Here is a 24,424-nt window from a genome sequence, read left to right on the forward strand (position 1 = left end):
TTTTTTTTTAAATCCGGAGAGAAACCTATCAATTCTCTATTTCTAATTTCCTTGTGTAACAGACGCCGAGCCGTACCTCACTGGTGGAAAGGCTCCGTCACTCCCCTTCCTCTACGGAGGCTCCGCTGGGCTCCTTTTACGCGCTGCTGCTCTCAGACCGCCGGAGTGACGCCGAGGGCGGAGGGAAATCCAGCCATCACTTCTTCTCTTTCTGCTTTTGATTCTTCTTCGTTTGAGATTTTCTTGCACATATAGGCATAAATTTACACAAATAACTGCTTTATTGTTATATTTGTTTTTGCAGCTTCAGTCTCTTGGAGCGGGTTTAGCTCTACGTCACCGTTCGTAAGGGTCTTGCCGTGGGCTTCAGCACCACGGACAGCGCTCTGTGACGCGCCGGTGGCAGCATTGGGTTCGTCTCCCGGTTTGGCAGCTGAAGATGCGGGTGTTCCCCTCTGAGTCACTCCCGCTCAATCCCACGCCACGCCACGCACCAGACCAGCACCAGATCCCCCACTGGTTCCCATGCGCGCTCTTTTGCGCACGCTGTTGATGTCGCCTTGGCTTCACGTAGAGAATTGTTCGGGGACACTGATACAAAAATCCCACGCTTCACACTTTATATACGTCCCCCCAAAACGCGCGTCCGCCTACTTGTACCGTTTCCTCTGGCTGGATAGAGGCGGAATGAGACGTGATTGGCTGGTGTCACCTTACAGGCACATGGAGGAAAGGGAGGAGTTAACGTGCACACACGAACACACACACACACACACACACACACACACACACAAGAGCAAGTTGTCATGTAAGGATTGCGTTTCTCCTCATCTATATATCAGCTGACATGATGATAAATGAGGAACATGCTGCATATTTTAACAGGTCTGCAGAGGAGCTCGTTATGAGGCGGCGGGGGGGGGGGGGGTAATAACAACAGAGAAACACACCCACTTGTACCGGAGATTTTTTTTTTCCTTCATCAATCTAACAGTCAGGAGGAAGTAAAGGTCGTGTTGGACTTCTAGATGCCCCCGGCGTTCTGCTTGGTGTCGCTCAGCGGTGCAATAATAGCCCCCACATCAAATTATGACGGCTTGTCAAGAAAGTGACTTTTTTTTTTGACACGCAATGTGACGTTTCTGGACACCAAACACCCGTTGTGACCCAGCTGCGGGCTCACGACGACCTCTGAGTACACACACCATAAAAATAGACTTTTACGCGCAAGTTCACGCATGAGCGGAGGCCGTGATGGAACAACAGATCTATTGTGAGGCCTAAACGTGGCCTACTTGTAAACGACCTAGTCTTGTCTCAAGCAGGTCGGCTCTGAAGTATCTCCACCCTCTTGACGCCCACCAGCAATCTAAACATAGATCCACGGAGCTGCTGACCCACGCATCTTCACTTCTCCTCTGATGGGCATTTCTATTTCTTATCGAAAGGAAAATAATTCGCGCATCTTGGGTTAATTTTATGCAGCAACACACAGAACACACTTCAGTGCATGATTCACGTGTCAGTCATGTTGTCTCCAAACATATTAGAACGCATGTTGGACCTTTTGGTGGGTGTCGATGGCTGCTGCACGCAGGAGCTTGTCTCCAAGCCCTCGTTCGTGATTTATCCCGGTATTAAGCCGGTTTGGTTCGTATAGAACCGTAAGAGGGATCCCCGAAGACCACCTGGATGCCAGAGAAATCGTTTGTGCGTCAAAGCGCGCAATGAAACCTGAGCAGAGGTAGAGTGGGAATGGATCCACAGGTGTCTCCCACTAGGGCTGCGTCCGTCAGCGGCAGCAGGAGGACAGTCGTTGGTCAGAAAAGACAAAATGAATAATCAGGTTGAACAATCTCCAGGAGAGGCAGGATCGAACGCGTTAGAACCAGACTGGGGGGGGGGGGGGTAATGTGCATGTTGCTGTTCACGTGTTCAACATGTGGGAGGACGCGCTGTAGAGCTCATGTGAGCTACGGCGCGTAAAAAACCTGCTCCGTGCGTCCTGTTTGCCTGCATTGCGCATCCGGATTCCGTTTCGTAACGCATCAAAGTTGCGGCAAAGCCTCGTCCTGAGCAGCCGGAGCAGCTTTTCTGTGTGTCTGCCTCACGCTGCTTTGTCTGGTGCTCAGGCGCCACCGACAGGACGGCTGGAGAACACAGGCGGTGGAGGGAGCCGCGGGAGAGCGGAGAGCCTGTTGAACGTTGAGGGGGCGCGGCGGGGACGCGGCAGGGACGCGGCAGGGACGCGGCGCGGCTGAGGCGGAGGTTGTGCTGGGAGAACATGAAGAGCTGCCATTAGAGCCTCTTGTGCTCTGCTCACTAGAGTTCAAGCGAAATTCTGCTTTAAAAAAGTGAGCAGTGCGTCACTCCTCGTTAGTATAGTGGTGAGTATCCACGCCTGTCACGCGGGAGACTGGGGTTCGATTCCCCGACGGGGAGGGTTTCTTTTGGTGGAGGCAGGACCTCAGTCTGCAAGTTGTTGGCCTGGGGACCGGAGGGTGGCCGGTCCAAGTCCCATATGGACCAAAACGTTTGTGTGAGTGTGAACTGGCAATGGAGAGGTGCCCTTGAGCAAGGCACCGTCCCACAACAACTTTTTCTTTGGGCGCCCCAAGAAGGAGCTGCCCGCCCCTCGACTATCACCCTCTCCCTGTTTGCATGTCTACAGGCCCCCATGTGTGTGTGTGTGTGTGTGTGTGTGTGTGTGTGTGTGTGTGTGTGTGTGTGTGTGTGTGTGTGTGTGTGTGTTACATATATACGTGTGTGATTTAGTGTCAACGTGACTATCTTGTATTTCCGCTTTTATAAACAAACGTGATATTTTAAAAAAAAATCTTTCTTCTTCTGTAAACGGTATATATATATATATATACCTGTATGCATATATACCTGTGTGTGGGTACGTGTCATGTGTAACAGTAAAATAAACAATTGTAAAGATTTTTTTCTGCAATTTACATTAAAACCGGAAATCTCTTCGCCCAACGAGGATAAAAAAATTAAAATCTATTTCTCGTCACCAAAAACTCCTAAAAAAAAATGACAATAAGAGTTCATTTCTTCTTTCCATCCTTCAACCCCGTCTCCACACAGTGAGTCACCTCCACTCTGACAGATACAAGATGCAAGACAGAATTAAAAAACTTTTCATCTTTTCTGCAGAAACCTTCCAGGCTGACAGCGACCTGCGTTCACAACAACAGGCCGTCAAACTTTCAGCCTACTTCTGCAGCGTAATCCATCTCTCCGCTGCGCGTCTGTACGCTCAGGTGCTCCGGCCTTTTGGAGAGCTGAGTGAAAAACATCCATCAGCACCGCCAGGCTTATATTTCTGATGGCACGTTTAATCACACACCTATTCACACGAAGAAATCCAATTCTTCTGCAACTAGAATGACACTCGGCAGAGCGCAGAGCAATCCTGCAAATCCGTGGATGCCCCTCAATGGGAAAATAGAAAAATCTGGAAGTGGGATGAAAATGATTTTTTTGTCGTGAACATAAGTACAAAATAGGAGACATGACAACGTAAAGAGGAGTTTTAACTTTGAGCTAGATGTAATTACAGCCACAAGAGCTGCAGCTCACATGGAGATTTTTTACTAGTTTATTGTCTACATCAACGCCACGCTGGACACACTATTAAAAAAAACATTATGTCATGATGATTTATGGATTTCTTCCTGAGAAATCTGCAAAAAAAAATTAGAAAAATCTCAAAATGATATAAAAATGACTGGATCTGAATCAAAAACCAAATTCCACGCGTCACTTCCCAATATTTCTACCGAGTTATGTGGAAACCACAATTTGTTTTTTGCACATTCCTCCTAACAAAAACGAATCACCAAGAACCACTTGCAGTTTCAAATCCTTTTGGAGCATCCTCATCAGCTGTTGCTGATATAAAAGATATAAAAGACCTCTGACCTCAGCTAACAGCACTAGATGTTCTGTTGAGCTCCGGCCAGCAGTGACTGAACGTGTATTAATATCTATTCTGCAGAGAAGGAGAAGGATTTCTTCATCGAGATCCCGCAGCTCCACTTCCTGGATTACTGGAGGGAAATCTTAGAATAAAAGAGGACATATGGCATGGGGGGGGAGGGAGGGAGGTGTCCATCTGAGCGGAGAAGCACAAGAGGAAGGAAGAAGTGACAGGTGGCGGAGGAGCCGATGCCGGTAGGAGACGTCCCGTCCCCTCAGGGCCCCCAGACGAGCTGTGATGGACAGGAGTATTCATCTGAAGAAGATCCTGGTGAAACAAGTCAGAGGAGGAGAAGCGCATCCAGCCGTGTCCAGAATAATAATGGAGATCTTGTTTGACAACAAATGCATTTTAGGAGTTTTTATTTCTTTCACCCCGATCAACAGTTTGTTCCCAGTTCTGTAAGTGCAGTAGATGCAGTACCTGTTACTTCACTGGTACTATTGTAACTGGAGTACTCTTGTAGTTAGTTTAGTCTGATCTGGGTAAAAAGAAGGTTCCGTCCTCTCACCAGAGCAGCACGGCGGCGCAGCGGTTAACGCTGTCGCCTCACAGCCAGGAGGTCTGGGGTTCAAATCCCACAAGGGCCTCTCTGTGAGGAGTTTGCATGTTCTCCACGTGTCTGGTGGGTCCAAAAACATGCGCATAGCTGATTTAAAGTGATCATAGATATAAAGGAGGGTGTGAGGACACGCCCAGGTGGACGTAGTTGTAGGGAATTGGTTCTAAACCTGCTTAAAAAAACATTTTGGGTGTTTCCTCCACCTGTGAACCCCATGAATACAAGTTCCAAACTAAAGCCCAGCAGCTGAATGTTTAGCTCAGAGAGATGAGAGGAGGAACTCAGATCTGAGGTTGTGGGTTCAAATCCCACCCCTCTTATCATTTTTCAGGCTGTTTCCGGAATGACGAAGACAAATACGCCCGGAGAAAAGGTGTGAGTGTGAAGGAATCGGTAGCGTGGTGGGTTAGCCCGTAACCATTTGAGCCCCCGGTGTCACATTCAAGTCCCGACCCAGCGCTGCAGGTTCTGGATCAAAACTGTGTCTCGCAGTAACGAGGCCCGGGGGGGGCCGTGTCCCCTCCGTGTTGTCTGAGGTATAGAAAGTGGGGGTTATGGAGCTCTGAGCCAGAAATGGCTGACATTTTATTGCTGTTCATGAACGTACCTAAATTATTGTGTGGGGACGAGGTCGGCTGCCGCCAGGCGAAGAACGTTTCGATGTGTTGAAGTTTGATATTTTACTATCGTGAAGTAACGTCTACTAGTAGACTGAATGAACAGGATGGAGACATTATTAATAATAGATAAGAACCAAAGAACCTCTCTGGGATCGTCACAGAGAAAAAGGCCTTGGACATTAACTTCCTGTTGGACTGACCGACCCTTCTGTCGGGTCCAGGAGGTTAACTTCCCTGTGAAAACCACAAAGCAAACTACTTAAGGAACCAAACTAAGTGATCTGGGGGGGGCTTTTTCTGGTACTGCTCAGGGGACTGTGCCAAATGTGAAAGAGGGCCGCATCCGGCAATGCGGACCTTAGTTTGGGGACCGCTGCTCTACATGATCCACCAGTTCCAGGATGGATCGCTGTTACGACCCAGCCCGTTAGAAAGAGTTGTAACGAGAAGGAACCGACCTCAAAGGGTTAACGTACAAATATTTAATAAACCAGAGATTATTTTAAATCCCTGGACGGGGTAAAGGTTTTCAAGATTAACAAAAGGGCCAAAAGGATGCTGCTCAAACAAACAGAACCAAAAGAGGACCGCTGAAGTGAAAACAAAACCCACAAAGTAATCTAATTACAGTTGTACAAAAAAACACAACCCAGTGCCTTCCTGTAGTCGACAGGTGACTAACTCGGCCCACTCTTCCACAATGTGGTCGCAAATTTGGTTAAAACATGTAATTTCCAGGAGCAAATGAGGCAGACTGTCTGTGAGGAATCACCCCCCCCCCCAACTGAACAGCTGAAGACGATTTGAGGGCTCCAGCTCTGATTGAGGATCTGGGATTGGAGAACACGCTGCACCAATCAGGAGCCGGGGATGGAACAGGTGGAGTGGGCGGAGCCAGGACTGAAAGGTGGTGAAGCGTCAGGGGGAGGGAACCCAACAGAAACACACACACGCCCATGCAAACCCGTTACAATCACACACAGATGTGTAGATAGATAGATAGATAGATAGATAGATAGATAGATAGATAGATAGATAGATAGATAGATAGATAGATAGATAGATAGATAGATAGATAGATAGATAGATAGATAGATAGATAGATAGATAGATAGATAGATAGATAGATAGATAGATAGATGAAAAGTGTACATCAGCTAGTCAGTTTGTGTTTCACTCTTTAAACCTCTGCTGTTTGATGGCATTAATGAATTCAGGATGTTCAAATGACTGCTGTGGCTGGAGGGAGAGCAGCCCCCCCCCCCCCCCCCCAGTTACAGGACAGACGGCGGCTCCGTCCCTGGTGTCAAACTGACCGAGATGGTCGTCCCACTGGGGTGTATGACTGTAGGAAGGATCACAGTCGCCTCTGCGGTGTAAAACCGGCAGAAGTTTCTCCTCTAATTAATAAAGTTAATTCAAATCAGAAAACTTCTCCATTTCCTGATCCAAGTTTACAAATTCTTAAATTCACACCTAAGTTCTGTATGGTTCATGTTGTAGAACCTTTCATAGAACTCTTAAAGACTCTTTGCATCTCAAGCTGTTGAATGTCACCCGTTCCTATGACGATGATTCTTGATTGAATGAATGTTAAAAAGATGAGAACAGGACCAACAAAGGCTCCCGGCAAGGAGAGTCAAAATGTGGGTCTAATAAACTCTGAGACCCAACAGATGTCCAAAATAATTACCACAATCTGTCACCCAAAGACAAAAATAGGTGCTCTTTAAACGTTTTACATTATTAATGGGCTGCAGCAGTAATGTTATCAAAGCCAGTCGGCTCCAACCTCAATTAGCTCCAAGGATCCTGGATGAGAGGATCAAAGAAAGGCTTTTCCATATTCATTTTGTGAAACACAAAAATATTGTCTTTAAGCTGACCTCTCGTCGACAGAAGCGTGTTAGCATCCTGTGCTGTTGCACATCAAATGTAGAGAGGTGTGTATGGTGACACAATAGTGTAGTTCAAAATATGAAGAAGCAACGAAAAGTGGAAAAGGCATACACAGAAAAGTGAGAAACCACTGACTTCATATTGACGTTGAACAGCGGTTTTGAAAATATTCAACCTCAGAAAATGAGACTCAGTCAGTCTGCCAATAAAACTCAAGACTCATTTTCTCAGATTTGACTCTATTTCAGAACAAAATACTCCAAATTCGGGGAACTTAAATTTTTCAGACCCACGAGACGGATAATTGGCCGTGGACGATGGATGGATGGATGAATGGAGAGGTTTTACAGATGACATGAATTATATCATCATGGTTTACGACTAGATAATTTGAAAAACGCACTAAAGACAAAGACAAGGCTGTTTATTGTAATAAATGGAGAAAGTTGTTGGTTTGACATTTGAGATTCAAGAAAATTAAAACTAGATGAATTGTTAACAGCACACTGGAGTCTGTCTTCTTCTTCAACATAAAGAAAATGGACAAGTTTATAAAAGTTATTGCTCCAATCTGCTATTACAAAAACTAGCTCTGTGGTAGCCTCTGTCTCACCAAGGTTGAAGTAGCCTCAGATCTTCTGAAGTGTCAAGGAACAAGGTAGTGAATCCCTGCCCACTCTTCTTTTGACCTCCCTGAGATCAGGAGGTTTCCGTCTCTTACATCTGCAACGTAAGGGCCAACAGCAAACTGAGCAGACTACTGAGTAGTGCCACTGAGCTGTGAGCAACCTCCGCTCCGTTGTCATGGCTGGTGAAGGTGGTGTGAACCACATCCGGTCCGGTTTGACCCTGGCAGTGCCTCAGGTCGGCACCGACGCAGGCAGCGTAGGCCATGGCGTGGGCAATGTAGTTCTGCTCCTGGACGCCCTGGAAGAGGTGGGCCATGGGTCCGCGGGCGAGGACCGCCACATCCTCGCCGCTGTGGGTGGCAGACTCCGTGGGGACGGCAGACAGCTGGACGTAGTCTTTGGTTTCTGGAAAAGAAACAGCAACACCTTACGACTGTATGACGAGCGTTGATCATAGAGATGAACCACCCAGATTGTTCCTCAAGTCTATTGTTCCATCGCTAAACAGCAAAGACAAGGGTAGTAATTATCTTTATACCGCAGAGACACATTTAACAGCTAAAGAGCGACATATTTCCCTGGAGAGTGAGAGGAACACAGAATAACTGAAAGGTGAGGGAATATGGAACTTCATCAGACGGATGATTATATAAGGTCCTGGATCACCTGCAAATACAGACTCTTTGTTAGATTATTTTTTATCATCATGAGACAAGAGAAGTACTTGTTTTTCCCTTAACCTCATGAATGTGTCCTAAAAGCACAGGAGATCTATCAATATCACAGAGCTTGATCCACACGAAACTGCGCATTCGATAAAAACGAATTATTCTGGAATAACTGTCAAATAATAACTGTCATTGATATCAATATTAAGAGGATTAAACTACGACTGGACTGCTGCAGTTAGGTGCAGTATCATAGTAGTGAATCTGAGTGTCTTCAGTGGAGGATTGCTCCCTCCCTGTGGGCAATCTAGTCTAATCTAATCTAGGGTAGTCTAATCTAATCTAGTCTAGTTTGGTCTTGTCTTGTCTCGTCTGGCCTAGTCTAGTTTAGTCTAGTCTAGTCTAGTCTAGTCTAGTCTAGTCTAGTCTAGTCTAGTCTAGTCTAGTCTAGTCTAGTCTAGTCTGGTTTAGTCTAGTCTGGTCTGGTCTGGTCCGGTGTCTGGTCTAGTCTAGTCTAGTCTAGTCTAGTCTAGTCTATTCTACTCAAGTCTTGTCTCATCTCGTCTAATCTCGTCTAGTCTAGGTTCATCTCGTCTTGTCTCTTCTAGCCCAGTCTCATCTCATCTACTCCAGTCTTGTCTCATCTCTTCTGGTCCACTCTAGTCTCATCTAGTCTAGTCTCATCTAATCTTGTTCAATCCAGGCTCATCTCGTTTTATCTAGTGTAGTCTCGTCTAGTCTTGTCTCATTCAGTTTTAATACTTAAAGAATAGAGAAATTTTTAATCATCCAGATCTTCATCCATGCTACTTTCAATTCTTATCAGAAGCATCATTAATTCATTTTTTATTGTTGTATTACGTCGACTCAACTGTCATTTTCTTTCTTGGTTTGTGAAACAAATATGGCAAATCAAATCAGAAAAAATGTCAGAGAGAGAGAGAACGCGACTGATTATATTTTACCGAAAGGTTAGTCTGTATTAAAGGACATGGATCTAAACACAGGAGGGTAAACTTTAAAGGTCACTTCAGTTGTTTTGAAATGATTTTCTGAATCTACCCATTTCCTTCCAGCATTTCTATCCTGGCACTCAAGTTAATGAAAATGAAGAAGTACCTGTATGAAACATTACTGACTGCTCAGGAGGAGCTGTATCCGTTTAGGGCTGTGATATTCCCCCGAGAAGACAGAGGATTAATGAGCCTGGTGTCTTACTAGTGTCGACTTTGCGGATGTCTGGGCGAGAGCCGTTGATGATTTTGTGTCCGGGTCCATTGCCGTACATCAGTGTGGTGTAAGGCAGGAAGTCTGAGGCCCACAGGGGAGATTTACCTGGCAAAAACCAAAACCCATCAAACATTATCTCTGATTTATCGTTTTAATTTATTTTTTTTTGTGTTCTACCTGCGTTAAAGAGCTAAACACACACACACACACACACACACACACACACACACACACACACACACACACACACACCCCACGGAGCTGAGAGAGGTCTACAGCTTGTTGAGTATCTCTGCGTTTCTCTCCAGATGAGCCATTAGCCAGGCGAGTCTCCCCGCTGATGAAGAGTTCAGAGTTTCACAAGCACATTAATCACTGCTGAGGAGGAGGAGGAGCAGGGTGAGGAAGAGGGGAGGAGGGGGTAAAATAAGGACATGACAGGATGGGAAGAGTGTAGAAAGGTGGGCACAGCAGGACTTAACACTCACGTTCAGGCAACATGGGCTTTGAAGGCTGGTACTGTATGTTTGTGGGCTGAGTGTTTAAACATATCATAGATGCTTCCTGACGTCTGATATATTTCTATTCAAAGCCTGGAAACTCATATAAGTGGACCTTCTTCATTTTGGTTTCCCTTTAAACATTCAGAGATTGGCAAAGGGCCGATCTCCCATTGTTGAAGACGGTTATTGATATCTGTGAGTTCAGTGCGGTGCAGATTCAAAGAATAACACCCTCATCTTCTATTTTACAGGAGGTGGTCTTTATCGGTCCACTGAGTGGTAACAACCGGTGCCGTTACACAACCACCGGCAGAGAGAGTAGGGGGGTTTGACTCATCGGTCATGTCTCCAGTTTTAGAAAGAAACCCAGTACGATCACTAGGGTTTACTTTGTGCTTTTTGGGGGGGATCCAGGTAAGAAGAAGAAGAAGAAGACAAAGAAGGAGAACAAGAAAAAGAACAAGAAGAACAAGACGTGAGGGGTATAGAGAAGTTATAGGCAAAAAAAATTCAGATTTCAAAGTGGATTCAGACGAATGTGTCGAAAGAACTGATGTGTTTAAAGCAGGGACTGCGACACCTTCATCATGGATGAGGGGAGTCAGAGGAGGAGCAGGGACGAGACAAGGAAGAAGCTGAAGAGTGAGAAAGAGCAGGAAGAATGATGAAGGGTGACTTGATTTGACCTCAATGTGCCATTCTTCCTCCCTGCCTGAGGGTGGTGCTGTCACCTCGTACAGGTGGAGGCATTTGGTTTGACACCATCAGAAGAGTAATAAACTCATTCTGTTTGGACCTCCACTGCTTCTGCACCGTCATCCATTGGATTTTTGAAAGAAGGGAGTCACGTTTTCACTAAATGTCCAGATTTCTCCTAGACTGACCGTGAACAGGGTTCAGTTAGTTGGATCCTACAGGGTGTCCAGGCCGTGGCGTAATAACAGAGATGATTATTAATTCCTTTAATGATGACCTACTATTGGTAGCTAGTCAGTGTCAAGTCTGGCTGATCATGGTGGGCGGTCTGAACCCGTAACGCCAGGGTTGGTTTATCATCCCAGTCCAGCCCTGCTCTACACGTACTGTTTTAAAGTACCCAGAACACACAAAAGCCTTTTGGGTTTACCTTTGTTTTCATTCATAATTTGAACATTTAATACCGCGTGTCATTTCTAAAGGGGTCCTTTGTGTGGCTATCCCTGTAGAGGTGCACCCCTCCCTCGGGGCTAGCCTAATGAGTTTAAATTAAAGCATGTAATAGACGCCTTTATGACATGCCAAAACTTCTATTGTGCAAATACATAAACAGTCCTTCATTAAAAAAAAGAAAAATGACAAACGATACTCGACAGGCAGACCAATAAAACCAGTCTGACCAATCCATGAGAGTGGTTCATCTCAGGTTTCAAGCCTAAAGGTAAAGCAGAGTGAAGAGCGATGGAGAGAAGACAGAGAACGGACGGCAGAGAGGTAAAGAACAAACAGGGTCGATAAAGAGACGTTCCAAAGGGAGATTAACAGGTGAGAAAAGACCGACGGAGGACAGGAAGCTCAAAGGAGAACGATGTGCGAGCGAGCGAGGCGTCACGGTGAATGTCCAGAGACAGGCAGGGAGGAGAGAGACGGGGAGGAAGCGAGGGACTGAAATAGAAAGGCGAGCAAGAGAACGGCTGCCAGCTAGATGTGTTTACCAAGGCTGTAATTGCAGGAGAGAGAAAGCAGAGGAAATGTCAAGCTGCCGGTGGCAGAGGAACACGGAGGCGTCACACACACACACACACACACACACACACACACACACACAGCAAGCACAGAAAGGTGAGGTTCTCTGGGGATGTACACACACCACCGAGAATCTGGTGGGGGACAGGGGAAGGATTCCTCTCATCATATTAACACGAGGCGTCAGTTCGTACTTACCCAGAATGCTCTGCCCTCGAAATGGGTATCCATTGAACGTGACAGGGTGGGAGTGGTCGGCCATCACAATAGTGAGCGTCTCGTCCTCTTTGGTGAGTTCGAGACCTTTGGCGATGGCGTAGTCCAACGCCACCGCCTCGTGGAGCGCCATGAAGGCCCGGCCGGAGTGGTGGGCCTGGTCGATGCGTCCACCTGACCACACAGAGACGTGGTTAGCTCGAAACCACTAACTACTCTCATGTCTATGTAAGCTTGATATATTATGCTCAGAAGTTGAAGATTTGTAAAGAAAATAGAGATTAAATAGAGACTTGGAGAATTGGGTACAGAGAAAGACATGACTTCAGATTATTTACCTGATAAAAAAAAGAAAAAGAATGACATCCACACCCCTTAAATATTAAATTATTAATGTTCTTTAAAAGAACAAGGTCTCCTGTGTTCATTAAATAGATTCCTGAGCCTGTCCTTCCAATGGCCAGAGAACTAAAACTCATGCAACTCATTAGCAATTTGTGAAGCAGTTCTGACCTGACTTTGACTCGTCCCGACGGACTTGGAGAACACTTGACTCTGACCTGTGTGAAATTACTAACATGATTTACATCCAATTACCTGTTACACTTCTCCAACTTCAATTGATTGACTTACGACTTGTCTCATTTCCGATTAAACTTAAACTGACATGAAATTATTGACGTGAGACTCGTATCAGATGTTCAAACACCTTGAGATTCAACTGTGACCTCCTGTCTTAAAGACTTAACCGTGATATGTCCTGAATACTTGACTTCAACATGTCTTGAATGACTTTAGACTTGACCCTAACTTGTCTTAAATGTCGTGAGACTTGACTCTAACTTGCGCTAAACGACATCAGACCTGAGCAATCAACCTGTTTTCCTGTGGGAGACTTGACCCAAGACTTTGAGGTGTTGATTCTGATGCAGGCCGGCTCGCTCTGGGCTGCAGACAGCGCTTGTGAATACTGAACAGAACCGCATCATCTACGGTCCTGAAGATCCCAAAGCGGAAAGTCTACCCACCTCTACTGACAGTGAAGTTCACACCCAGAAAAGACAACCTCATCTATAAAAACACTGACACAACTTGGTCGTGTAGGGTTCTAATGTCGTGTATCAACAGCACTATATTATCAATACCCCAAGTTACATGATTACGGGGTATTAGAACGCGACTTATTATAAAAATCATTTAAGAACAAAATCCAGCAGAGAGTTTTAGATTGTTTTTGCTGAATGTTCATGGGGTTTTTTTCCATATATTAATTCAACTTGAGGGCATTTCTCAGCTTCCGTCCTCTCCACCATCCACCATCCACGAAAAGTGAAGTAGACTCCAGTTAATAGGTTGTGGTCTCAGCGAGCTGTCAGTGATTGGGTGCACCATATGTCTGCTTCTATTTATACATTTGCCTGTTATTTTAAAGTCATTGTGAAGACACTCTCTGGCACCGTGGAGTCCCCAGGCGACTGCCTCAGATTAAAGGAGAGATAGATGAGGGGGGGTGGTGGCGAGGTGGCCGTGAGCCGTATGCAGAATCAATGTCAAAGCATCCAATCCGCTGTCGGTGTGTTCCGTTTTCTTTAACAGAGCTGATTCCATGATGATCACCTCAAACCAACTCAACCTCAACACCAAAAATCATTCCATAAAAATGCAAACTATCAATGTTTTAGCAAATCGGAACCATCACCATTGTGGGCTTTAAGTTGCCACCTTAATTGTGACGACGGATCAATAAACTTATTGACCCGTCTTGATGATGCACATGCTCCTTCTCTATTTTTAGCAGAACCGTCACCTCTCTGGAGACATCCTGATTTGACATTAGACAGATGAAGCTGTTGTCCTCACCCTCCACTAGCAGGAAGAAGCCTTTGGGGTTTTTCTGGAGGATGCGGATGGCCTTTTCTGTGGTTTCCACGATGGATGGGTCCATATTCGGATCCCTCTCTGCCTCGTAGCGCAGATCGCCTGGTTCGAACAGAGCTGGGGGGAGAACAGAAGGACAAACCAAATCCAAAAATCAAGTTTTATCCACCCCCTTCCTGCACCTACAACTATATCCAGCACACAGGAAGTGAGAGAAAAATCCACGCCATCCAAAAAAGAACAAACAGAAGATGCTGAGACATTGACATGATGATACTCTACATTGAAATCAATCTACGCTTCCCGTCCGGCGTCGAATTCACCAACTTCCTGTTGAACATCCTGCAGCATTTGGCAGCTGAAAGATTCATATTTTTAACCCAGGAGTAAAAGAAGGGGAATTATATTTACCATTAACATACAGAGAGGCAATAAAACGGCGAAAGGCTGACGCCTTGACTTCTGTCCTGGTCAGCAGAACTGAGTGCTGACCCGAGGTTTGTTAAAGGATAGAAGCTATGAATGGTTTTTTTTGCTACATTAATCTTTAATGTTCATGTCGTGTCCTTATATATAAAAGCATCAAATTACACCAGTGAACCGGGGGGCAAAAAGAGAATTAAAGATACCCACCCATGAGGTAGTCAGTGGTCTCAGGGTCAACAGCATCGAAATCTGTTCTGTTCCACACATAGTGGGCTACCTGTGTTATAAGAGCACACACACACACACACACACACACACACACACACACACACACACACACACACACACACACGACACACACGAGTGAGATGGTGACAGTAAAACGTCTTTGTGATTGGATGAACTCATCTTTCCCATCATGAGTCACATCTATTATAATTATATAACAGTAATTTTTCCACCCCGATAATGTTGAGTAATTATTGACGTATTGAAGTCTGTGTCGTACGATTGAAATACAAGGTGAGTGCGTAACACCCTATTCATCTCACTTCTGGGTGATGATATTGATTATACATATTGTACATGTGATTAAATAAATTAAATCAATTAAATTTCCCTTTGTAAAAGTGAATAAATTTACTTTTACAAAAAGAAATGACACTCAGACATACTGTTATTTATAGTATCTATACAAACACTCTCATCATTAGGTACAGACACACTGGAATATTCTCTAAAAATACTTCCAGACTAAATCAATGTAAGTAAATGTCATTTTATTTGTGAAGACCAATGAAAAATGTAAAATCAATTTTTTTAATTCAACAAAAGTCAGATTTCCATCTAAGCATGTCATTAAAAGTCTCCTCTTCATCACTGTAATATTAGTATTTGGACTTTGTCAAGTGGAGACTATCGGTGGGATTAAAGTCAGATTAAATGATGTATTTGATAGTAAACCATGTGATTGAGGGTTTAAGGATGTATTTATATTATAGATATTGACTTATATTGTATAGATCCCAACATTAAAGATGCACTCCCTTCAGTGTTTAGATTTCACACCTTGTTGCTTCTCATTTCACATTATTTGGTGATTTTTTTACAAACTCCTGCTTTAACGGGACTCCTCTGTGCGACTGTCGTTGTCTTTTTACCCACCGATCATCCAAAAAGCGTTACCTTTCCCATTTTCATGCTCTGCCACTCTTTGATGAGGTTGCGTCCGTCTCTTCTTTTACCCCTGGAGGAGTAATCTCTGGGGTATTCAGGATCTTTAGTACCCCGAGGGGTCATGTACTTTCTTCCACCACCGATGATGACCTGAAAACACACATCCAAATAAAATAGAAGCAAAAAAAAACAAAAAACAGGAAAGGTGCCGATGGGAGACTGAACCTCACATCTATGTCTGTGTTCTTGAGCAGCTGGGATGCGATGTCGGTGCAGCCGTCCTTCTTGGCGGCCTCCGGCATGTCGGCGTCGCTGTACCACTTCCTGCTGGCGCTGTGGGCGTAGCTGGTTGCCGGGGTGGCGTGTTGCACTCGCGTGGTCGTCACGATGCCAACGGACTTACCTACAAGGTCGAATTGTTTTAGCCTCAATGCAGTCGGGCTTTTTCTGCAGCATCTTAACAGGTCTGATCTGAGCAGCTTGCCAGGCCGGAGTTGAGCCATTAATCAACCCCCCCCCCACCCCCCTGCAGGTATTGTTTATTAGGATTATTTTCATATCTAGGATAGTAGCTGTCCTCCCAACCACCTTGATGCTCAGCATCGCTCTATTATCCTTCCTTAGAGCCCACTGGGGACACCCCAGGAAAGATAGCAAAGGACTCCGGGGGGGTGGGGGTGGGGGGTGGGGCGGTGAGACGAATGTGCTGGAAATTACAGCGACTGCACCAATTTTCACTTTGATTGCATCATTTTCCTTCCAAATCCATAAATGTAGATTTGAAATGTTCCAATGAAATAAAAATAATCCCAACAGAGCGACTATTAAAACATGGAAGTGACACCCTTCCTCTCCCGGCCCGCAACGAATGCGTCACCTTTATCTGTTCCTTTGTTTTTTAACAGCTGTGTGTGTGTGTGTGTGTGTGTGTGTGTGTGTGTGTGTGTGTGTGTGTGTGTGTGTGTGTGTGTGTGAGTCTTTAATAGGATTTTTGTTGGGAGCGGCAGCTCTAAAACCTCCTTTCTCTCAAAAGGAAGATTTGCTTTATTAAAAACTGAAAATGATTTCCTTCTACTGAGCCATTACACACACACACACACACACACACACACACACACACACACACACACACACACACACACACACACACACACACACACACACACACACACATACACACTTAACACACACACTTATAGTGTAGTGCCATGCTGGGGGGTCAGGGCCACGCTGTGCTGCCTGTGTGTTTCGCACAATATTCATGGTCACTGATAAGAGGAACATGATAAGAGCTCAGGTGCTTCCTGTGCAGGGTATTACTCTGCAGCTTTACCTATGGCTGCAGGCTGCTGATGCCCCCCCCCACCTCCCCACCCAGGGGGCCCCAGTATTACCGCTCCGATGCTGCACTGCGACTCACAGCTGAGTGCTCAGCCGTAAAATCGAGTTGTGCTGAAGCTGGAATCTGACCTGAGAGATTTCTCTTTGTCAGGAGCCAGAATTAAAGCGTGGTAGCCACCGGCTCGCTCACAAAGAGACACAAACTGTGATGACATCCTGTCGTTTCATCCCATCCTTATTGTCCAAATCCATTTATTTGCACAATACTGTCAGTAGAGCAACATCTAAAGTCGTTCCTTCAGCTATTATAGAGCAGAATAGGTTCCCCTTAGCAATTAATTCAAGCATATGTTCTCATTCTGCAGTAATTGTGCAGGAGAAAATGCTTTTATGTACTTGTACATATATTACATCAATTACCATCTGATACATTCATGTTTTATTCACATTTACCGTGGCTCTAAGGAGCAGTTTGTCATGTTAGTCTAATAAATTAATCATCGCTGAGTCTGTTTCTTCCTTAAACTTGGATGCAAAAGTCCGATTGGCTTCACGGTTTCATATCCAATTGAATCGGTATGTAATTGGTTGTCTAATAATCTAATCCAGCCTGATTCTTAATTATTCAAACTCAGATTAACTGGCAGTAGGAGGATGGACCCATCAGACCAGTCAGCTACACCATGTTTCAGAGAAACTTATTTAAATCTCATTTACATCAAAATTCACTGACAGGGTCGGTAATACCAGCATCAAAATTTAATTACGCTGAAATAACTGAAAACCCATTTTATGTGCTGAATTCAAATCCTCTTGTCACCTGAGAGCCAAATTATAATAAAAAATTAACAATGTCATTCTGCTCTCTGTCTAATAAACAAAGTTTTTCCCCAGTTGTTTGGAGAAAATGTCAAAGTCTTTGATGGAAAAAAGATTAGTTTTTTGTTTAAGATGGAAATAATAGGGCAAAATTACCCACAGTGTGTGTGGGAATATATTTTTAGTTCACCAGATTGTCATTAAGATCTGGATCCGCATCAAATTCTATATAGTTTTAGTCCCTAAAGTTGTTCTTTTCATCAAATTATTCATTATGAATATTCATTTTCAAATTATTTTTGAAAAAAAAAAGGCAAAAACACACTTTTCTTCATAATTTGAAGTAATTGCAAACATAAGTTTCCTGGATCGGTAGCTATAGTGAGAATATGATGGATTTGAAACTTCAAGCAATTTGGCTGAACATTTCCAAAGTAATCCTTCTGAGAAACAAACAAGCAGGAGAACAGACACGGATGAAAACACCACCTCCTTTGGCAGCGCCAACAAAAGTCATCTCTATAACCTAAATGTCACCAAAAACAATGTTAGACTCTGTTCAATTCAGTGGAATTACAAATACTGGTGTGAAATATACAAAAAACAAGAGTAAGTTCAGATGGTTCTGTGTCTTTGCACGAATTGTATTTTCTTGTTTAAGCGCATTAGTTTTATTAATTGTTCTGTGGTCTTACCGGCGTCTTTGGCCCACTTTAAGATGGACGTGACTTCGTTGCCCTTCTGAGACTTGCAGATTCCGTTGCGAGCCGCTGCGTTGACCCCGATCGTGTTCAGGTTGGTTTTAACCCCACAGAGGTACGCCGTGGCCGTGGCAGCGCTGTCCGGGATCTGGAAGTCCACACTGTAGGTCTGCAAAATATAGAATACAGTACAATATAATAATGATAATAAATAATAATAATAATAATAATAAATAATAATAAATAATAATAATAATAATAATAATAATAATAATAATAATAAATAATATAGTAATAATAAATTAAATATAATAATAAAATATAATATTCATTTTCTGAGCCTCCTCTTCTACATTCGTGGGTCACGAGGATTGCTAGAGCCCATCCCAATAGACTTATGGGAATTATGTGGCATCGCACGGCCACACAAAAAACAACCACTCACGCACACACTCACAATATATAATATAATATAATATAATACAATATAATATAATATAATATTTTATATATATATATATATATATATATATATATATATATATATATATATATATATATATATATATATATATATATATATATATAAATATATATAATATTATATATATATATATATATATATATATATATATATATATATATATATATATATATATATATATATATATATATATATATATATATGAAGATAACTGTAACTAGAAAGTTAATCGCCAGCTCAAATGAGGACATCAGGTGTTTAGTTTTTTGCTTAAGATGGAAATAACAGGGCAAAATTGCCCACAGTGTGTGTAGGAATATATTTTTAGTTCACCAGATTGTCATTAAGATCTGGATCAAACTCTATATAGATTTAGTCCCTTAAGTCAGCTGTGATTGGCTCCAGTGGGGGGAGGCTACACCCTGGACTGAGCACCAGTTTATACAATCAACAGGTAATTCAGAGTCATCCTTTCACCTGTGTGACAGATTATTGGGTGGTGGGAGGAAGCCAGATTTCCCCTGTGTTACATGTGTGTGTGTGTGGGGGGGGGTTCTATCATGAGTGGATGTGGCCACCGTACCTTTGCCAGTCCCACTGTGGGGAATGTGTCCATGGTCATCACCGTCTCCTCCCCAGTCTGGTTCTGAAGCTGTCCCTTCAGGATACGAGCTGCTGTGTAGGTGGTGATTCCCATACCTGATACACACACACACACACACACACACACACACACACACACACACACACACACACACACACACACACACACACACACACACACACACACACACACACACACACACACACACACACACACACACACACACACACACATCTGCTTGTATTCACACTCTACCCATCTGACCATGATCGTTGCGTCAGCTACCATCTCCGAGGAAAAACAGGATGTTCTTGGCCACGTTGGTGTTGAGCTTCCTGTCCAGCGCTGACTGCAGCGTCCTCCGGGCCTGTGACCGCCAGAACTCCGGGTTCTCCTCCTCAACTAGAAGAGGACACACAGATAAGATGCAAAACATTTGTGAGTTCAAATTTATCGATGCCTTTGGGGAAAGGTTGTAAAGTGGAACAAACAAAGGAGCAACTACAGCACAAAAAAACTGCAGATTAAAGCACAACAATCGTGTATCTTTGTGTTTTTTAACAAACCTCCACCTTGTTCAACCCGGTGGGACTCCAGGGTTTCCATGTGTGTTTGCAGCTGTCATCACATATTCTCTTATCTGCTACAGTACATGTCTGTGTACCATAACAAGTAGTTTGATACAGCGGTCCACTAACAAGCAGTAAACGCTGATAGGAGCCAGTTGCACAACTCCACAAGTACTGAGTGTGCTGATTTGAAAAGTTTGGACACCCCCCTAAAAGGCTAATAAATAAATAACGTTAACGATGAAAAATTCCCATTCGAGCATCTTTTTAAACTTCAGTTTAAATGTAAGTGGAATAATATTTAATTCAGCTGTAGGTTTCAGAAGCAAAAAAGTTGATACAAGTGGAATACTTAAAATATACAGAAAATTTGAGAAAAAGTGTTTAAACCTTCCCAAAAAAAGGAGTCCAGTATAAAAAATGAAGAGTGAACGTCACTGATATTGATCTTTTTTTTTTTTGGTCATACCTTTGGCATTTGTCAATCCAAAGTCAAGCAGCAGGACAAGCGCCAAGACGGTCCCTTTCTTCAGCTCCATGGCCGAGTTCAGGCAGGAGAAGAGCTCCTCTAACTTCACCAGGGATCAGCTCTCCAACTGAAATAGCATCGCCGATCACACCGGCTGCCAGTCATCGATAACAGCAGGTCATAAATGCATAATGACCCCGGGGCATCTGGCAAAATGTATGACCTTTGACTTGAAAAGGCTGTTTGCAAAATAAACCACACAGAATGAGACAGTAAAATGACACAGGGCGGTTATTCTCACTTTGATTGAGTGAACAGTTTAGGAAATTACTAAAACTCAGTGGATCGTGACTTTTTTTTGCATGTGTTTATGTGTGTGTGTGTGTGTCTTACTCATAAATGCGCTGTATCTGACAGATAATGCAGCAGGGAATGGCGTTATGTAAGTGATCAACACAGAGTCCACGGGGACACACAAAAACGCAGACATCCATCTCCCGCTGAATGCATTCAAATGAGAAATGAGAGCGATTTCTACGATGGTCGTGTTTTTTTTTTGTTTGTTTTTTGCTGGATCGCTCATCCGTCGCAGACGGCGGTTAAAAACGAAGAGGCCGCACCAAAAGCCTGCTTTACGTCTGATTCAACAAGTAGCAGGAGCCACGTGATGATGGGACGTTCATCACAGATCATTTCAGTCCCTAATGTTCATAATGAGATCTCTGATTAGTCTGAGAATGAGAATAAAGCATTAATGATGACGACTGGGGTTAATTGTTCGTATGCTAAATGAGTGTTTGGGTAAGGCTTTCCAGGACGACCATATCTATTGTGTCTTATGATGTTGTTAATAAAGAATTATGATGAATTATAATACATTATGAGTACACTCATAAAGATGCATCACATCAATATATTACAGGTTTACGTTGTTAATAAGTTCCAGGAGACGTAAGTCTAGTTAAATGAACTTAAATAACCATTCCCAGTTCTATATTGTAATTTATTAATGAATGCATTTCAATAATATTTAGTTAATATAAATGTAATATAAGCTAATAAACAATTGAATTGTATCTTTTAATATAGTACAGAGACTACGTGGTCTCGTCTTCAGCTTTTTCTTACTCACTGTGGGTCAAGGGGGTTGCTACAGGCTAATAATATATATTTTTATTATTATATATTGTACAGTAACATGATATTATGTGCTTTTAACAGTTTATTAATATTTGTGGCAGACAGACGTAAAGTGGGGTAAAATAACGTAAACTCGACTTTTATTTTTCGGTATTTTTTTTGTTTTTGTTTTTGAAAACCGACGTGTAATGGAGAACGACGCGACTCCAAAGTCTGCAGTCGTTCTCATCATTCAGCCAAAACGCACTCACTGTTGATCCGTTCACTTACTTTTGACTAAATGTCATCATATCAGAGCATCAGAGGAGGTTTTGTGATGGAGAGCTGTGTTTCCTCAGTCGCTGTTTTTTAAAGGTTAAAGCTGTTTGATGAAGTGTGTCTAATTATCACAGAGGGAAGAGGCAGGAGATGTGGTGTCAAGCTCACAGGTGGTGCGCAGATAGAACGGTTAAAATATCAGTTTTCCCTGTTTGACTCACATCCATGAGGTTTGAACTCCTATAATGGAAGTTACCTCAGGCAGGGAGACGTAGTTCATCCTGAATCATGAGGCTTTTCACAATATTTTTTTTCTCAAGTTTCCATCCGTAGCCATAAAATCTTAATCTCTTAACCCAGATAAGAGGTCACATGATTAAAATCACATGACTTCGTTCCTTTCTGTATGCCTGAATCTTGGACGGCAGTAAAAGTTATGTTGGAAACAGAAAATGTGTGAAATGACTTTCAAATCATGTCGGCCCAAACAATTTTTCATTGATTTAATTGTTTGGAGAAGAATTATTACGATTTTATGGTTTCATAAATTCATGTTTGCTCTCTTTACTCCAAATTCGACTCCACATTTTAGAGGCCATGTGCACCCACCATCAGGCTGGGTGACTTTTCCAGCCATCTTTAACTTTGTTGATGATGGAATAAAAAGGAAACATTTGATGGATGTAAGTTTTTTTTTCTCTGTTATAAACAGAAATGTGATTAATAGCAGAGACGTGAGCTTTAATCATCAGACTGATGCTCCTACAAGAACCTGTCTGTCAGGATGTGAAGTCCCGTCTGCGGCGTTGGTGATGGAGAAGCCGAGCGCGTGGATGGAGTGGAAGTGGCTGACGTGTTATCACCGACGCTGGTGAGGAGACGTGACCACACTACCCCGTCCCCACTGGGGGGGGGGGGGTGACGGTTGCCCTGCAGCCATCTGCTGCAGAGTCGTGATTCATGATGGCATATTGTGGGCCTGTTGCTTTACAACGGCGCCGAAAAAGAAAAAGGTCACGGCAGCAGGTTGTCTGGTGCGATGATGTAAACTCATCATCTCATTGAAACCATTAAAAAATAGTTATTTGAGGAGTAAGTATGAAGGAATGAGGAGGAGGGAGGAGGCCGAACCCGGAGAGGAGAACACACACAGTCACCACGTAGAACACTGGTTCAATAGGAGTGTTATAAAATAATGAAAAGATGGTATCACATGAACTTTAGTCATATAACTGATAAAGTTCCAAACTTTAGAGGTAGGTGGAGCTGAGATGTTATAAAATCAGAATTAATGGAAAACAGTAGTTACACTTGAGAAGCAGATGAATGAAGAAACTTTGAACTAAACAGGAAGTGATGAATGCATTAAAGACTGAAGACCTAAAAATGAGATGTTTTTTGCTAAATAACAGTATTAATAATCAATAATCTGCAGCTAAACAGAGCAGATCCTGCAAACAGGAAACAGGTGTCTTTCATATTCCTGTTTCAGGGAATAATACTGAGAAGAGCTTTTAGTTAATTCAAGGATGCTCCAGTCAAAAGGTAACAAAAGGTCAAAGCAATCAAGTCCAGAATGGTTCACACTGCATGTGTGTGTGTGTGGATCCAGAACGGTTCACACTGCATGTGTGTGTGTGGATCCAGAACGGTTCACACTACATGTGTGTGTGTGGATCCAGAACGGTTCACACTGCATGTGTGTGTGTGGATCCAGAACGGTTCACACTGCATGTGCGTGTGTGTGGATCCAGAACGGTTCACACTGCATGTGTGTGTGTGTGTGGATCCAGAACGGTTCACACTGCATGTGTGTGTGTGTGGATCCAGAACGGTTCACACTGCATGTGTGTGTGTGGATCCAGAACGGTTCACACTGCATGTGCGTGTGTGTGGATCCAGAACGGTTCACACTGCATGTGTGTGTGTGTGGATCCAGAACGGTTCACACTGCATGTGTGTGTGTGTGTGGATCCACAACGGTTCACACTGCATGTGTGTGTGTGTGTGGATCCAGAACGGTTCACACTGCATGTGTGTGTGTGTGGATCCAGAACAGTTCACATTGCATGTGTGTGTGTGTGGATCCAGAACGGTTCACACTGCATGTGTGTGTGTGTGGATCCAGAACGGTTCACACTGCATGTGTGTGTGTGGATCCAGAACGGTTCACACTGCATGTGTGTGTGTGGATCCAGATAAGAAGTAAATCCAGGATTTCAGGAATTTTCATGAAACACGGGTTGAAATGTGTCTTTTTAATGAGGCGGATCTATATGATGATAAATTTCTATAAAAATAGAGTATACAGTATATCAAGAAATATATCAATGGTGTAATATAGACGGTGCAATAGCGCCCTCTAGCGTATGTAGGTGGAGAATAATGAAAGTCAATGAGTGCGATGAGGAGGGAGACCGTCTCTGCCTCCTTCTGACTCATTCTGAGCTGAGGCTCAAACCTGTTTTATAGTTTGTATTAACATCATATCACTAGATTAAGATTATTTCCTGTGGATG

General features: G+C 43.4%; 1 protein-coding gene across 1 annotated transcript; it reads right to left on the bottom strand.

The window, feature by feature from the left end:
- Positions 1–7,500: 7,500 nt before the first annotated feature.
- On the bottom strand, positions 7,501–20,577 carry alp3 (alkaline phosphatase 3). The gene is made up of 11 exons (XM_068317661.1): positions 20,508–20,577; positions 19,755–19,871; positions 19,449–19,564; positions 18,376–18,550; positions 15,751–15,923; positions 15,530–15,670; positions 14,552–14,621; positions 13,901–14,035; positions 12,023–12,214; positions 9,588–9,704; positions 7,501–8,106 (listed from the first exon to the last, which is right to left on the bottom strand). The coding sequence occupies exons 1-11, from the start codon at positions 20,575–20,577 to the stop codon at positions 7,790–7,792; spliced, it is 1,623 nt and encodes a 540-aa protein (XP_068173762.1). The 3' UTR covers positions 7,501–7,789.
- Positions 20,578–24,424: the final 3,847 nt, after the last annotated feature.

This window comes from Antennarius striatus, chromosome 6 (genome assembly GCF_040054535.1).
Source record: "Antennarius striatus isolate MH-2024 chromosome 6, ASM4005453v1, whole genome shotgun sequence".
Taxonomy (NCBI): Eukaryota; Metazoa; Chordata; class Actinopteri; order Lophiiformes; family Antennariidae; genus Antennarius; species Antennarius striatus.

What these genes read in the sequence shown, in the direction of transcription:
- alp3 (XM_068317661.1), bottom strand. Translation starts at nt 20,577, where the DNA reads ATGGAGCTGAAGAAAGGGACCGTCTTGGCGCTTGTCCTGCTGCTTGAC. An exon ending in TGGATTGACAAATGCCAAAG is followed by an intron (nt 19,872 to 20,507) that starts GTATGACCAAAA and finishes GTCCTCTTCTAG; the next exon opens with TTGAGGAGGAGAACCCGGAG. An exon ending in AAAGTGGGCCAAAGACGCCG is followed by an intron (nt 15,924 to 18,375) that starts GTAAGACCACAG and finishes TCGACCTTGTAG; the next exon opens with GTAAGTCCGTTGGCATCGTG.